The 14010-nt window shown below is 63.0% G+C and overlaps 1 protein-coding gene across 1 annotated transcript; it reads right to left on the bottom strand.

Moving 5' to 3' along the window:
* Window positions 1–1732: 1732 nt before the first annotated feature.
* Window positions 1733–12044, bottom strand: TPRN (taperin). Its single transcript, XM_003817001.6, has 4 exons — window positions 9104–12044; window positions 2567–2807; window positions 2374–2480; window positions 1733–2289 (listed from the first exon to the last, which is right to left on the bottom strand). Exons 1-4 carry the CDS (start codon window positions 10946–10948, stop codon window positions 2227–2229), a joined length of 2256 nt encoding a protein of 751 aa, XP_003817049.3. The 5' UTR covers window positions 10949–12044; the 3' UTR covers window positions 1733–2226.
* Window positions 12045–14010: the final 1966 nt, after the last annotated feature.

The following is a 14010-nucleotide window of genomic DNA, read 5'->3' as shown; positions in this document are numbered from 1 at the left end:
AGAAAAGTAGCGGCGGTAGGGACAGCTGACCAGACCACGGGCAGGGCCTGCCTCCGTGTGCCCCTCAGCTCAGCCCCAGCAAGTGTGTGCTCAGAGCATCTTTGTTCTTCACGGCAGCAGCTACCTTCCCTCACTGTCTCAGGTGCCGAGAGGGGCAGGTGCCAGCCTCCACTGGCATCAGTGACAAGCCCAGGGCACAGCCCACCCGGGGGTCCTCGCTTCATGCTCACACAGGCTATGGGGATGGTGGGCTCCAGGTCAGCTCTGCAAGGGGCTTGTCTCTGTGGCACCCACACTCCTGCCCTGCCAGGGAGGCTCTGGTTGTCTGAGCACCATGGGGGCCCCCTCACCTTGTCCCTCCTCAGCCAGCAGAGGCCCAGGGCAGGGGACAGGGGGACAGGGGTTCTCCTTCACCGCAGAACCCAAACCTCAGGTCTCACCCCTGTGGCCTGTGATTATGAATAAAGATTATCTTTGTAAAGATCCATGCCAGCCTGCTGCTTGCCCGTATCAACAGCATGGGGCTGCCAGACACCCGCAGAGCCAGAGCCTGAGGCTCCCCCTTGGGAGAGGAGGGAGGAGGGTCTGGAGTGGCCTCCCTGTGACTGCCCCACTAGCCTCAGGGACACCGCTGAGGGTGCCCACCCTGCCCAGGCCAGCCCCACCCTCAGTCCTCCCCAGCAGGGCCGCCGGTCCTCTTCCCCTGACCGGCCCACGGCTCACCCTCCTCTCAGGAGCTCTGCTTGCTCGTCCTGTTCTCTGCCACACCCTGGTGTCCAGCATAGGACCCAGCCCAGAGAGACAGCTGGGGATGCCAAGCATATCCAGCAGCTGCCTCAGAGTCAGGTCCCTCTCAGCAAGGACTGGGGGGGCTTCACACCCCCCACCCCCGTCGGTTCCTCAGTTGCAAGTTTTGCTTGGCCTGATGACACCACTGCTGCCACCAGGCCCTGCTGCCCCCCTTTCCCTGGCCGCACACCAAGCACTGGCCACTTCCATCCTTCCATGTGCCCTGGGGCCTCTGTTTTGTCCCTGCAGCAACCAAGCACGGCCCGAGGACTGGGCCGATTTGGGAGGCATGTGTTGATCCAGAGGGTCCAGAAAAGAGCTGGGCCTAACCCGACCAGGGAAATACACCAAACTCTCCTTCCGCCGGAGTCTGGCCAGACAGCATCTCTTTATCTCTTTGCTCTTAGGTTTGATCCTCCAGGGAGGAAATGGCGCTTGGGTTCCATGGGCTGTAAACAGCCCCAGCTCTGGCCATCCGAGGCAGGCGCTGCTCCCGGCCTGCCTCATCCTGTGGGTTGGGGGGCACGCCAAGCCCAGCAGAAGACACCGTCCCCTGTGCTGCCCTCATGCTGCCGTTCCCTTGGTCCCTCCCCAGGCTCTGGGCCCCTCAGAGAAGCCACTTCAGGCCCAACAGCTGCAACACTCTCACCCTCCCACCTGAAGTCTAGGCCCCTGACAGCAGGCCTGTCATCCTACCTCCCACAGTGCCAGCTCTGGGAGGCTGGGGTGGAGGGGCAACAGGTTAACAGGCCATGGAAGTTGGGAGGTCAGAGCCTTGGCCACTGGGACATCAAGGAGTGGGGGTACCAGATCGGGGTCACCTCCCACACACCCTGGCATAGACGTGCAAACTGGGGCCCACTGTACCCCATGTGGCCTCTTCCTGCAGAGACCTGCCCCTGCTCCCTTCTCAGCCAAGGACCACGCAGTGGGGACACCAGCAGCCTTGTCCAGTGCTGTTTATTGAGTCCATCATCAGAGGCAGGAAAGACGCCACTCATCACAGAGGGCATGTGGGCTGCGGGCAGGGGCTTAGGGTCCTGCAGAGGACAAGTAGCTGGGACAGCCCTTCACCCTGACACCCCATGGCCGCTGTGAGGCAGGCTGAGGAGACAGGACAGGGAATGGCCAGGTGCAGAATCTGCACAGCCCCCTGCCGGGTCGCAGCTGGCCACCACCCAGCAGGCCCCTGGCACTCACCCACAGGCAGTTCCCCACCCCACTTCCCCCTTGGACCCTCCCAAATCAGGGCCAGGGAGTGAGACCCAGACCTGGCCCCGATGGCAGGAGGCACCCTAGCTGCTTCCAGGGCCAGGAGGTGTGGGTGGGCTACAGTGAGGCCAAACAAGGCAGAAGCGGGTGCAGTAGTCCCTGGCTACTGCCCAGCTTCCGGGACTCCCACAGCTGGGCTCAGCCTTGGTCCTGGCAGTGCTGGGCTCAGAAATACAGGGCTGGCTCGCTGCGGAAGTCCGAGAGGTCATTCGGACTGGCGGGTGTGAGCTGAAAGTGAGAGGACAGAATGTGGACACATGGGCTCGCCCGGGTGTCAGACTCCCCCCAGCGCTCCACTCCCCCGCATCTCACCATGGCCTCCACGGGCGGGGGCTCTGCCTCCCTCGGGGCCTGCTCCAGCGCCTGCTCCTGCCACTTGCTGAAGGCCACAGAGTGCTTCGGGGTGTAGCTGGACAGGCCTGTGAACGGAGGTGCACACGCAGACGTGGACACAGACCAGGCTCCACCCCTCCCAGGCTGCCTGTACCCCTAGGTGGGCACTCACCTGAGCTACCCTCTGGCAGCCGAGAGCTCTCGGGTCTCACGCTGCTCACAAACGTGGCCCGGGGCAGGAAGAGTGCAAAGGGCTTCTCCTCTGAGCCGGATCCCTCTTCCTCCTCTTCCTCTTCCTCCTCCTCCTCCTCCTCCTCCTGCTGCTGGTCCACCTCTTCCTCCTGCTCTAGGGAGCTCTCGGAAGGGTACTCAAATGTGGTCTGCAGGCTTTTGTCGTTGAAGGAGATCTTCATCTGGGAGCGAGAGTCACGTGAACGAGGGCTGAGGGCCCGCATGGGCACAGTGATGCCAGGGGCTCAGGTTCAGCCCTCAGGATGAGGCTGACCCAAGTGGGGCGCCAGACACACCATCAACCGTTCCGGGGGCTCCAGGAGGGGGCACAGAGCTCTCCAGCTGGACCCTGCAGGCATCCATCCCTCCACCCTGGGGGTCAACCTCCCCTCCGCATTCCAGCCAGGGACCAAACTCTGACCAGGACCAGGAGCCCAAAGCCTCTGGGTCCCCAGAAGCCTCTAGACCAGCTCCCGGAGCTACCATCTCAGGCCCCTCCTGCTCTGCTGTCTGGGCAGAGTGCCAGCTGGGGGGAAACTGGGGTGGACACATCCCCTCCCACCAAGCAGCTCTAGAGCAGGAACAGGGTGGAAGAGAGGCTGTCCCCTCAGGGGCCTTGCACTCTAGGCTCCAGGCAGCTCCTGCTGGTGTCTGGGGCCTCTCTCTAAAGCCAAGTTCATGTCCTGGCTTACTGGATGCCTGGACAATCCAGCAGAGCATGGACCCCCCACTGTGGACAAGGGCCTCTGTGAGGCGTCAAGGCCAGGCGGTAGCCTCAGGCACCATCACCCACCTAACATAGTTGAGAGTTGGCCTGCAGCTGTGCAGAGTAGGGGGCTGCCTCCACTGAGCCTGGGTGCCAGCAACCCCAGCAGCGACCCCTTCCTCACCCTGCTGCCCCTCTGGCCCTCGTCCTCCATCCCCACTTCGTAGGCTGCAGGATTTCACATCTGAGCAAATTCTTTCCTTCTCCCAGTGGCCTTGAAGCCCAGGCAGGGCTGCTGGTTCCCAGGGGTAATGGGGGCAGTGGGGACCAATGGTCAGGACTCTCCACCTCCCCTGAACGGGGCTTGCATGGGGCTAAGCTCCCCACAACAGCCGAGCTCCCACTGCTCAGCTGCACTCAGCCCGGCCCCAGTGGTCCCTAATGAATATGAGCGGCCCCCGCTTGCAGCAGATGGAAGCAGCCCTGACGGAGCTCGAAATATTAAACTCTTCCTGGGCACAGGACACCAGCAGCTCAAGTTCCTCCTCCTCCCCTAGAAGGACCCGGAGGCAGGAGCCGGGCCCCAGGCAGAGAACCACCGCAGCCAGGCACAGGACGAGACAGCCTCTCAGGAGGCAGCCGAGGAGGCCACACAGGGCTGCCAGGACAGGGCCAAGGGTACACACTCTTGCCATCATGCCCTCTCCCACAGCGGCCACACGGCCCACACAGCCAAGTGTACCCTCAGGTCCCTTCTCACCACGAATACCCCCGCCTCCCACAGCTGGGGGGCCACGCTTTGTGCCCAAATCCCCAGCTTCCCCTCTCAGCACAGCTCACACAGAGCCCTGCTGGGCAACTCAGCTGCCTGCTTGCACCCCTACCCTAGGCCCCGGCACCCCAGCCGTCTGCATGGGTGAGCGGGGGAGGGGGAGGCCACCTGGGTCAGACAAAACAAGGAGAAAAGCACCCGCTCCTGTCCCTTAACTGCCCTGCCTGTGGCTAGGCCCACCTGGCCCTCCAACGCCCATCCCACAGGAGGCCAGGCAGGGAGAGGCTGGGACAGACCTCACAGGCACCCACCCACTGCCAGCCCACTTGGGGAGGGGGCCACCCGGCCCTCCCAGACTCATGCTTTGGGACAGATACCCCAGGTGGAGGTGCTCAAGGCAGGACAGGGCTGGTGGCTAGAGCTCTCCCACAGCCCCAAAGTCCAGCAGCAAATGGGGTTTCCAGTCGCCCTGGATATGTGGAGCTAACCCAGATGACCCCGAAGCCCTCCAGGCCCAGCCCCCACGGCTGAGAACACAGAAGGGCTGGCTGCCAGGGCCGCGGGATTAGTGCCCTCACTCGTGCACATGACCGGTCCCAGCAGGGGGGCCGCGGGGGCTGGGTGCACATGGGCCCTGAGCCTGGTACAGCCTGGCCAGGCGGTGCGGGGCGGGGGGTGGACAGGCAGCCCCTGTCTGCCCTCAGCTGGGGCCCGGGGCTCTGGTCACGTCCTGCCTCCCCAGGTCTCCTCAGCTGGGCTGGTGCCTGCTGAGTCGCACAGCCCTCCCCTCCCACTGTGGGGACAGGACACCCCGTGACTCATACGGTGGGCAGCCTGAAGACCCCGAGATGCAGGATGGGCAGAGGGTGTGGCCAGGGTCTGGGACCGCACGCACCTGGCCGCAGCCTATCAGGGACTTTGCCTGGCACAGCCAACAGAGCAGGCAGGTGGGTCCCAGCTCAGCCCAGCCTCCCAGCAGAGCCTCCCGGCTTCTCAGGACCCTTCTGTTCTCGCTCCACCCACCCTGCCTGTGCACACCTAGCTTTGGTTACCAAAGGGCCTGGCCTCCACCTGGGACAAAGGGCCAAGCAGCCAGCCCCAACCTGCCCAGATGGAGGTGTGAGCTGAGCCCAGCCCTGCCTCTCCCTCCTACCTGCACACAGCTACCTGCCTCCCATCCCCCACACAGCCCCAGCCAAGGCTCCCACGGGTGGCCGGACCCTAGACCAGGCTGCACGAGTGCAATGCCCAGAGCAGGCTCCCGGGAGGCTGGGTGCTCCCTGAGTCAAGTGTGGCCCCAGCGCCAGGCACGGCCTCCACCCATGAGAAAGCTGAGGGAGGAGGGTCCAGGCCGCTCCTGGGGTCCCCGGCTTCAGAAGGACCACCTAGGCGGCACCTATGGGAAGAGCTGGCGGAGAGACGAGAAGGAAAGGAAAACTGACAAGAAGGGACTCAGCCAACAACAGTGAGAGCCTCTGGCCACCCAGGATCTGCCTGCACAGGGGTAGAGGCAGGGAGGAGCCCAGCCTGGGGCTTGGTGCTGGCCAGGAGGTGGTGTCAGTAGGAAGGGCAGATGTCAGGGTGGCTCTTGGGTCTAAGGATCAGAGAGCGAGGCCTTGGGAGTGGAGGCGGAAGTTGCACAGCAGGTGAGGGCGGACGGCCCTGGGTGTCCAGGACTGAGCCCTGGGGACACTGACACGCTCCAGCTGGGCAGAGAGCCAAGAGGGGAGGAGGGGAGTAGGGCAGAGGGGACGGGAAGGGACCGCCAGACAGGTAGGAGCCAGGCCAGGTGGTGCTCCACGAAGAGGAAAAGCTACAGCGCCGAGTCTCAAGGGAGGCAGGTGTGAGGATGAGAATGGGTGCCCCACCCTCCAGGAAAGCAGCCCGGGCGTGGCTGCAGCACACAGCAGTCTGCCCCAAGCTCAGCCCTGCAAGACGGGGCACCTGCCGCTTCTGCCAATGGATAACTTAAGTGGGCCTGTGCCTGCCAGGCAGGCCCCCCGCCCGGCACACAGGCCAGCAGCTCCCCACTGCCCAGAGCAGGGCTGCACCCCTCGGAGGCGGGCAAGGGCATCATACCCTGTGCGGGCACAGCCAGCCCCGGGGCAGGCCCCTCACCGACTCCCACTACCCAGACAACTCCACTGAAGAGCTGCCCTTCACCTGTACCCCAGGAAAAGCAGCAGCACCGCCAGCCACTGAGGTGCACAGTGAGCCGTTGGCCCACAGTCAGGTCCTGCTGGACTCCGGGCCCTGCAATCCCCGCGCTCCACCCCCACGCCCGGGGGTCACAGCCAGTGGTCCCAACCAAAGGCTGGGGCCAGCACGGTGGCTCACGCCTGTAATCCCAGCACTTTGGGAGGCTAAGGCAGGCGGATCATCTGAGGTCAGGAGTTCGAGACCAACCTGGCCAATATGGTAAAACCTTGTCTCTACTAAAAATACGATAATTAGCTGGGCATGGTGGCAGGCGCCTGTAATCCCAGCTACTTGAGAGGCTGAGGCAGGAGAATCGCTTGAACCCTGGGAGATGAAGTTTGCCCTGAGCCGGGATCCTGCCACTGCCCTCCAGCCTGGGCGACAGAGCAAGACTCTGTCTCAAAAAACAAAAAATAAAAAAAGGCTGGCCAGGGTGGTCAGACAAGGCCAGGCACAGGACCCGCAGGGGCACCTCGCACCCCCACCAGTGAGTGCTCCTGGCCCAGGGGCCACAGAGTACATGGGACAGCCCTGCCCCACAGCCCACCGTGCCGAGGCCAGCAAGCCATTCTGAAAGGCAGGGCAGCCCCACGCCTCTGTCCCCTCCTGATGGACATTCTGGCTCTTCCCAGGCAGGGCAGCTGGCCTGTACCCAGGCGGGAAGTCACAGCCAGCAGGTCATGCTGCTCTGGCAGGGCCCTGCCCGGGCCACCTGGCCATGCCAGGCATCGTCCATCTGGACCCCCACCCCTTCAGGCTGGCCCAAGCTCCTCCCTCCTGCTGGTCCAGGGCCTGTTTCCCAGGCTCAGCCTCTCCCCCACTGCATCTTCCTGCTCCTGTTGGCCCTCCGGCCCCCACCCTGTCCTTCTGACCCTAACCCAGCCGCAAATGACCCCCACAGTTCTGTCCCTTCTTTGCTTTTTTCTTTTTGAGACAGAGTCTCACTCTGTCGCCCAGGCTGAAGTGCAATGGCGCGATCTCGGCTCACTGCAAGCTCCGCCTCCCGGGTTCAAGCAATTCTCCTGCCTCAGTCTCCTGAGTAGCTGGGATTATAGGCGTCCGCCACCACGCCCAGCTAATTTTTTTATATCTTCTTAGTAGAGACGGGGTTTCACCACCTTGGCAAGGCTTGTCTTGAACTCCTGACCTCGTGATCCACCCGCCTTGGCCTCCCAAAGTGCTGGGATTACAGGTGTGAGCCACCGTGCCCGGCCCAGTTCTGTCCCTTCTGAGGGCAAGATGGCCAGACTCTAGGCAGTGGCCTCAAGTCCCAGGAAGAAGCCAGGCTCCCAGGGATGGCCACACAGGTTAAGGGGAGGGGTTCTAGAAACAGAAACCTGAACTCTGTACTCGCCCCACAAGCCCCATGACCTCGTCTGACTCCCAAGCTGAGGCGCAGTTTCTCTCTACAAAGGGGGAGCTGTCCCCACTGCCACCTCTGGGGCAAGCCCAGGAGGTGCCCACCTCACACAGCAGCCAGGGCCAAAGGTACGGACGCAGGGGAGGGAGAGGCAGACAGGAGCTGGAAGAGAGAGGCTGTGGCTATCAGACTGACCCCACCTTGATGGGCTGGGGTGATGCTGAGGCGAGGGTCGGGGAGATAGACCCACATGGCTCCAGGAGTGGGAAGGGCCCTGGACCCAGCCCCAAGCCCCCACTGGAAGCACCTCAGGAGGGTTAGCACGGATGCCTGGGCCGGCAGATAGAGCCGGCAGGGGCACCAACGCCCTGGTTCCAGGAGGGGAGTATGGCACAGGGAGAGGCGCAATGCCAAGGCCAATCCCGGGCAGGAAGTAAACAGAGGGAGGCAGCAGCCTATCTGCTGAGGGAGCCTGCAAGGTCCCATCCCCAGCCTGGGGAAACTGAGGCTGGAGGACAGCCCGCCTCAGGGGTGAGCCTAGCCAGCACTGGCTCTGGGACAGTGCCTGGATAGGAAGACCCAAGGGAGGCGCCCCAGGCCCCCCCCTCAGTCCCCAGGAAAGGTACACCTGCTTCCTGACAGGTCACCGCAGACCGGGAAGTCACGTGGAGCTGCCCTTGGAATTTGCCCCAGGGAACAAATACAGGTGCAGGAATTACCAGGAAGAATCTGAAGATTTTCTTTTTCCTGTGCCCAGAGGGTTCCAGGCCACTGGCCAAGAGGGAGACTCCCCTGCCTGGCTGGCTCAGAGCCTCCGAAGGCCCCTTCTCCCCAGCAAGCTTCCCAGGCCCAGAACAGGCATACACGGCACTCCTGCCCAGCTCCCAACCAGTGTGCCTTCTGGGGAGCTGATGGCCCTCTCCCAACTGGCTGGTGGGCTGCACCCCAAGGCTGACTGTGATGCAGGGATCCAGCCAACCCCGATCATCTGGCCCTTCCCATTCATAGCGTGGCGCCTGGCGCCCATGCAGCGGGCCTCCAGGAGACCATGTGAGGCCACCCCCTCAAAGCCAAGCCCAGGGAGGAACCCACAAGCCCAGGTCTGCTTCTTTCAGCTGGACTCACAAAGGGACAGACCCGCCCAGCTAATTCCAGATGAGCCACAACAACTGGCAAGGGGCATAGCACTGTCTGCCCTGGCGCTCTCCAGCAGCCTGGCAAGGCACACAGCAGGCCAGCTGTCCCCACGGCCCAAGTCAGGGGGCTCCACTGGGGCCCTGGACCCAGCACGGCCCACCCAGCCCCAGCTCGCCTCAAGTCCATGTAGAAACTATCCTTTGCCCAGGCCAAGTGTCCTGGGATCAGGGCAGGTGCTGCCCCCACAGTTCTGTGAGCTGTCACTCTCTCCCTGCCAGCCAGTGGCCCTGCCCCCACCACTGACCTTCTTTCTTGAGGAGCCAGCCTTGGTGAGGCAGGACTTCTGCAGGGCCAGGTAGCCGCCAATCACCTCGATCTCATGCACGGTGGGGTAGCGCTTCTTCAGTGTGGGCCCCAGGAGGCAACTAGCCTCCTCCTCCTCGGCCTCCCGTGGCCGAGGCTCCCTGTTGGCCTGACTGAAGTGCTGGTCCTGCAGAGTCCCTGGCTTCCTCTTGGGCACCACTGTGAAGGTGTTGCTGCCCCGGGGCTGAAGCTCTGCCACGCACCCGGGCCTGGCAGGGTGCAGAGGCCTGGCAGGGTGCGGGAGGTAGGGTAGTTTGGCTGCTTGGGGGGCCTCCTCCGAGTCTACCTCATCGATGAAGGTGACAGGCAGCCCCGGCCTCACATATTCCCGGCTATTCTTGGCCAAGCCAGGAACCCCGAGGCCCTCAGCAGGCTCAGCTTCTTCCGAAGCAGCCGGCAGGAAGGGGGGCGGTGAGGACGGCCTCTGCCACCTGATGGCCCGGTCAGCGAGGGCGGTGGCTGTCCTGGGACAGGCCCCCTCCTCGACTGCCCACTGTGCCTCGACCTCCAGGGGGCTCTTCCCGAGGGCAGGCGCACCATCCCCTCCAGGCACCGGCTGGGATCCGAGCTCCTGGCTCGGGGAGGCCGGGCCCAGGTCTCCCTTTGGCAGCTCCACGGACTGCCTCCCCTCAGGAGGAGGAGCCCCGGAGGCCTTGCTCTTGGGGATGACCATGAAGGAATTTCGAGAGTTTGCGCGGAGGCTGGCCAGCGCCCGGGCCTGGAGGTCCCCCAAGGGGATGGTCTCCATAACTGGCTTGGGGGCCGGCCGTATCTCGAAGGAGTCGTTGGTGCTGGTGGCTGCGGAGACGCACTGGCGCTGGCTAGGAGTGGCACTGGCAGGGGGTGAGGCTGGAGTGGCACTCGGGGTCCCGGGGCTGGGGGGCGGGTGGAGGGAAGGATCCCCCGACTCCACCTTTGGCTTCCACTGTCCCGACCCAGGCGGGGAGCCCGCGAGGCGGTTGGCAGGGCCGGCCCGGGGCTCAGGGGCCGAGTGCCCGTTGGAGAGCAGGCGGGCGCCCGCGCCGCGGTGCAGACCCCGGGGGTGGACGGTGAAGGAGTTGCTGCCGGTCTTCTGGAGGAAGTCGCTGCGCCGGGCCCCGGGGCTCGCCCCGCCACCGCGGGGCCCGGGTGCGGCGGGCGGGCTGGGGGCCGCGGGCGGGGGCCGGGGCGGCGCGGGCGGCGGCGGCGGCGGCGGCGGCGGCGGCGGCGGGGGGCGGGCGCGCTCGGGGCTCCCGCGGCGGCGCGGCGCGGCGGGCGGGTCGAACCTCTCCAGTAGGCGGCTGACGCGACCGGGCGGCGCCCCGTACACCAGCACCTCGGCGGCGCGGATCTGCGCGGCCCCCGGGGCGGGCGGCGCGGGCGGGAAGCCGGGCACCGTCTCAATGATGAGGACGCTGTCGGCGCGGAGGGCGCGCACGCCAGGCACGCGGCGGTACCGCTCCAGCAGCCGCGCCCCCGCCGCGCCCCCGCCGCGCCGCCGCTCGGCCTCCAGCAGCATGAACGGGTTCTCGCGCAGCGGGCCCAGGCTCTCGGCCAGCACCCGCTGCTCGGGCTCCGCCGCCCCGGGCCCCGCGCCCCCGCCCAGCGCGGCTAGCTTGGCCCGCTTCCGCTCCAGGATCTCACGCTTCCAAGCGGGCACCGCAGCGCGCGGCCCCGAGCCCGGCCGCCCCAGGGCGGCCATGCTGCGAACGCGGCAGCGGACGGCTGGACTGAGGGCCGGAGTGGCAGCCGCCGCCGCGGCCAGCCTGGGCGCCGCGGCCACGCCCCCTCCCGGGCCACCGACCATTGGGGAAAGCCCGCTCTCCCCGCCCCGTGCGGGAGGCCCACCTATGGCAGGGGAGGAGGGCGGGCCCCTCAAGTGACCCTACCGATTGGACAACACTCGCCTCAACCCCGCCTCCCAAGGGACTTCATTGGACAACGTCTATCACCGGAGCTGGCCTCCATTGGGGAAGGCCCCCCGGACACACCCCGGCGCCTCGCGCCGCTCACTGGCAGACCCCACTTCCGCCTCTGCGCTCTCAGCTCCCGGCGTCCCTGGGGGTAGCCGGGTGGGCGGCCCCTGGACCCTGCGCCCCGAGTGACCTTGGCTGAGCTTGGGACTTCCTCATGCTGCCAGCACCGAGGCCGCCTGTTCCGTCCGCTGAGAGCGCGGTGCAGGAAGGGGGCTGCTCCAGGACCGAAGGCACCCGTGTCCGTGGACGGTGCACAGGCCACACTCTGGCCCGGACCCTGCTTTCACCAGGGGTCCTCCGACCTCCGGCAGGTGCCTGCAGGGCTTGGAAATGCCAATTCTGGAGCCCCGAGCAGCCCCAACGAACCAGTTTCTCAGAAATCCCTAGTTTTTATAGGCTGCCCAGGTGGGAGCCTCTTAGCCCAACCTTGCCATCCGTGGTCCCCAAAAAGCATCTGCAGGAGCAGGCACAAAGGAAGCAGCCTCTCCCGCCACACGCAAGCAGGTTCACCAGGGCAGGGCCCTGCATGCTTGGAGAGCTCTCCAATGCATTCAGAGCCAAAAAAAAAAAAAAAAAGCCAGGGTAACGGTGGGCCCCATAGTGCCGACCCCTGTGTCTGATTATTCCACCCTGCTGCCACGTTAAGGTTACTCCTCTCCCATCGGTTGAACGTCCCCTCATCAAGGCTCCGGATACCATGACCCTGAGGGCACAGCCTCCCGGCTGACAAGTCCCTTCTGCCCCAGGGAGGGCTTCGGAGTGCTTCCACAGCCTTTCAAGCCTGCAGACAATAGGGAGATCGCTTGGAGTCACGGGGAGAAGGGGAATTGGAGTGCACGGACATCACCTTCTTTCCATCACCTGCCCTGCAGTCAGCAGCCTGCTCAGTAGACACTGCTGTTTCCCACACCAAGGTCGCCTGGGTCTCTGCAATGACGCAGAACAGATTTTTTTTTTTTTAACTTGGGGATGCCCTTCTCAGCTTCTGTGCCCCATGACAGTCTGCAGCAGCCGCTAGCTTAATGCTTGCCTTATTCTCCTGCCACTCCATTAAGCTGGAGAAAATAAACTTTTTCTTTTTCTTTTTTTTTTTTTTTGAGATAGAGTCTTGCTCTTGTCACCCAGGCTGGAGTGCAGTGGCACGATCTCGGCTCACTACAACCTCCGCCTCCAGGATTCAAGCGATTCTCCTGCCTTCGCCTCCCAAGTAGCTGGGGTTACAGGTGCCCGCCACAACGCCCGGCTAATTTTTGTATTTTTAGTAGAGACAGGATTTCGCCATGTTGGCCAGGCTGGTCTCGAACTCCTGGCCTCGTGATCTGCCTGCCTTGGCCTCCCAAACTGCTGGGATTACAGGCGTGAGCCACTGGGCCTGGCCAGAATAAACTTTCATTTCAGCTTTCCAGAAGCCAAATGTCTCCTCCCTTAGGGCCCTCCTCAAATCACCTTTCTAAAGGAAGCGTCTGATGTTCATCACTTCTACCCTAGTAGGGTTGCCCAATTCTGAACTACCAAAATAAAACAGGGGAACACACAAAACACAAAATCTAGAAATAAATAACATTACGAGGAAACTCACTTCCACTGTTCAGCTTGAATCTGGCTTTGACAAAAGTTATGCCAATCCCAGGCTGGACACAGTGTCGTAGCAACAAACCAGATAAGCTGCCTCCAACGCAAGCCCCTCCATGGTTTACACAACTAAGCATACACGCCAGGCAGAGGCTGACACCGCACTCCGCTGGCCAGGCTGATGCATGAGAGCAGAGGTCAGCACACCTGTTCTGTAACGAGCCAGATAGGAAATTTTTTTTTTTTTTTTTGAGACAGAGTCTCGCTCTGTCGCCCACGCTGGAGTGCAGTGGTGCTATCTCGGCTGACCGCAATCTCTGCCTCCCAGGTTCAAGCAATTCTCCTGCCTCAGCCTCCTGAGTAGCTGGGATTACAGGCATGCGCCACCATGCCCAGCTAATTTTAGTATTTTTAGTAGAGACGGGGTTTCACCACGTTGGTCAGGCTGGTCTCAAACTCCTGACCTCGTGATCTGCCCGCCTCCGCCTCCCAAAGTGCTGGGATTACAAGCGTGAGCCACCGCATCTGGCCCCAGACAGGAAATATTTTAGCCCACTGGTTTTTGCCAGGGACAATTTTGTTCCCCAGGGCCCTTAGCAATGTCTGGATAAACATCTGGTTGTCACAAGTGAAGGCTGCTACTGGCATCTAGCCAGGAGAGGCAGGAGCACTGCGAAACAGGCTGCGTCCTCACTAGAGAATCTTCTGGCCCCAAAGGCCAACAGTGCCAATTAAGAGACCTTGGACTCTGAGGGTCATATCCACTCTCTGTCACAAGTTCTGCTTTTGTTTTTTGTTTGTTTGTTTGTTTTTTTCTGAGACAGAGTCTCGCTCTGTCGGCCAGGCTGGAGTGCAGTGGCGTTGTCTCGGCTCACTGCAAGCTCCGCCTCCCGGGTTCACGCCATTCTCCTGCCTCAGCCTCCCAAGTAGCTGGGACTATAGGCACCCGCCACCACGCCCGGCTAATTTTTGTATTTTTAGTAGAGACAGGGTTTCACCGTGTTAGCCAGGATAGTTTCGATCTCCTGATCTTGTGATCCACCCACCTCGGCCTCCCAAAGTGCTGGGATTACAGGCGTGAGCCACCACGCCTGGCCTGCTTTTGCTTTTAATTATTTAGGGGTGTAAAAACCATCCTCAGCTCAAGGGTCATACAAAAACAGGCCTTAGGACATTGTTTGCTGATCCCTGCTCTACAGAGTGCCAACAAGGCCCACAAAGACCACACACTGGCAAGAAGTCATGGGCTCTGGGGTCACAAACTATTCAATGGGTCTTTAACATGAGCCCAGATTGTTGTCTTCATACGGGGGGGGGGGGG

Source organism: Pan paniscus, chromosome 11 (genome assembly GCF_029289425.2).
Source record: "Pan paniscus chromosome 11, NHGRI_mPanPan1-v2.0_pri, whole genome shotgun sequence".
Classification (NCBI taxonomy): Eukaryota; Metazoa; Chordata; class Mammalia; order Primates; family Hominidae; genus Pan; species Pan paniscus.
The sequence above is the reverse complement of the archived record's forward strand: the minus strand, read 5'-3'. Positions and strand labels throughout refer to the sequence as shown.

What these genes read in the sequence shown, in the direction of transcription:
- TPRN (XM_003817001.6), bottom strand. Translation starts at nt 10,948, where the DNA reads ATGGTCGGTGGCCCGGGAGGGGGCGTGGCCGCGGCGCCCAGGCTGGCC. An exon ending in GCTGCCAGAGGGTAGCTCAG is followed by an intron (nt 2,481 to 2,566) that starts GTGAGTGCCCAC and finishes CTCCGTTCACAG; the next exon opens with GCCTGTCCAGCTACACCCCG. An exon ending in CCCCGCCCGTGGAGGCCATG is followed by an intron (nt 2,290 to 2,373) that starts GTGAGATGCGGG and finishes TCTCACTTTCAG; the next exon opens with CTCACACCCGCCAGTCCGAA.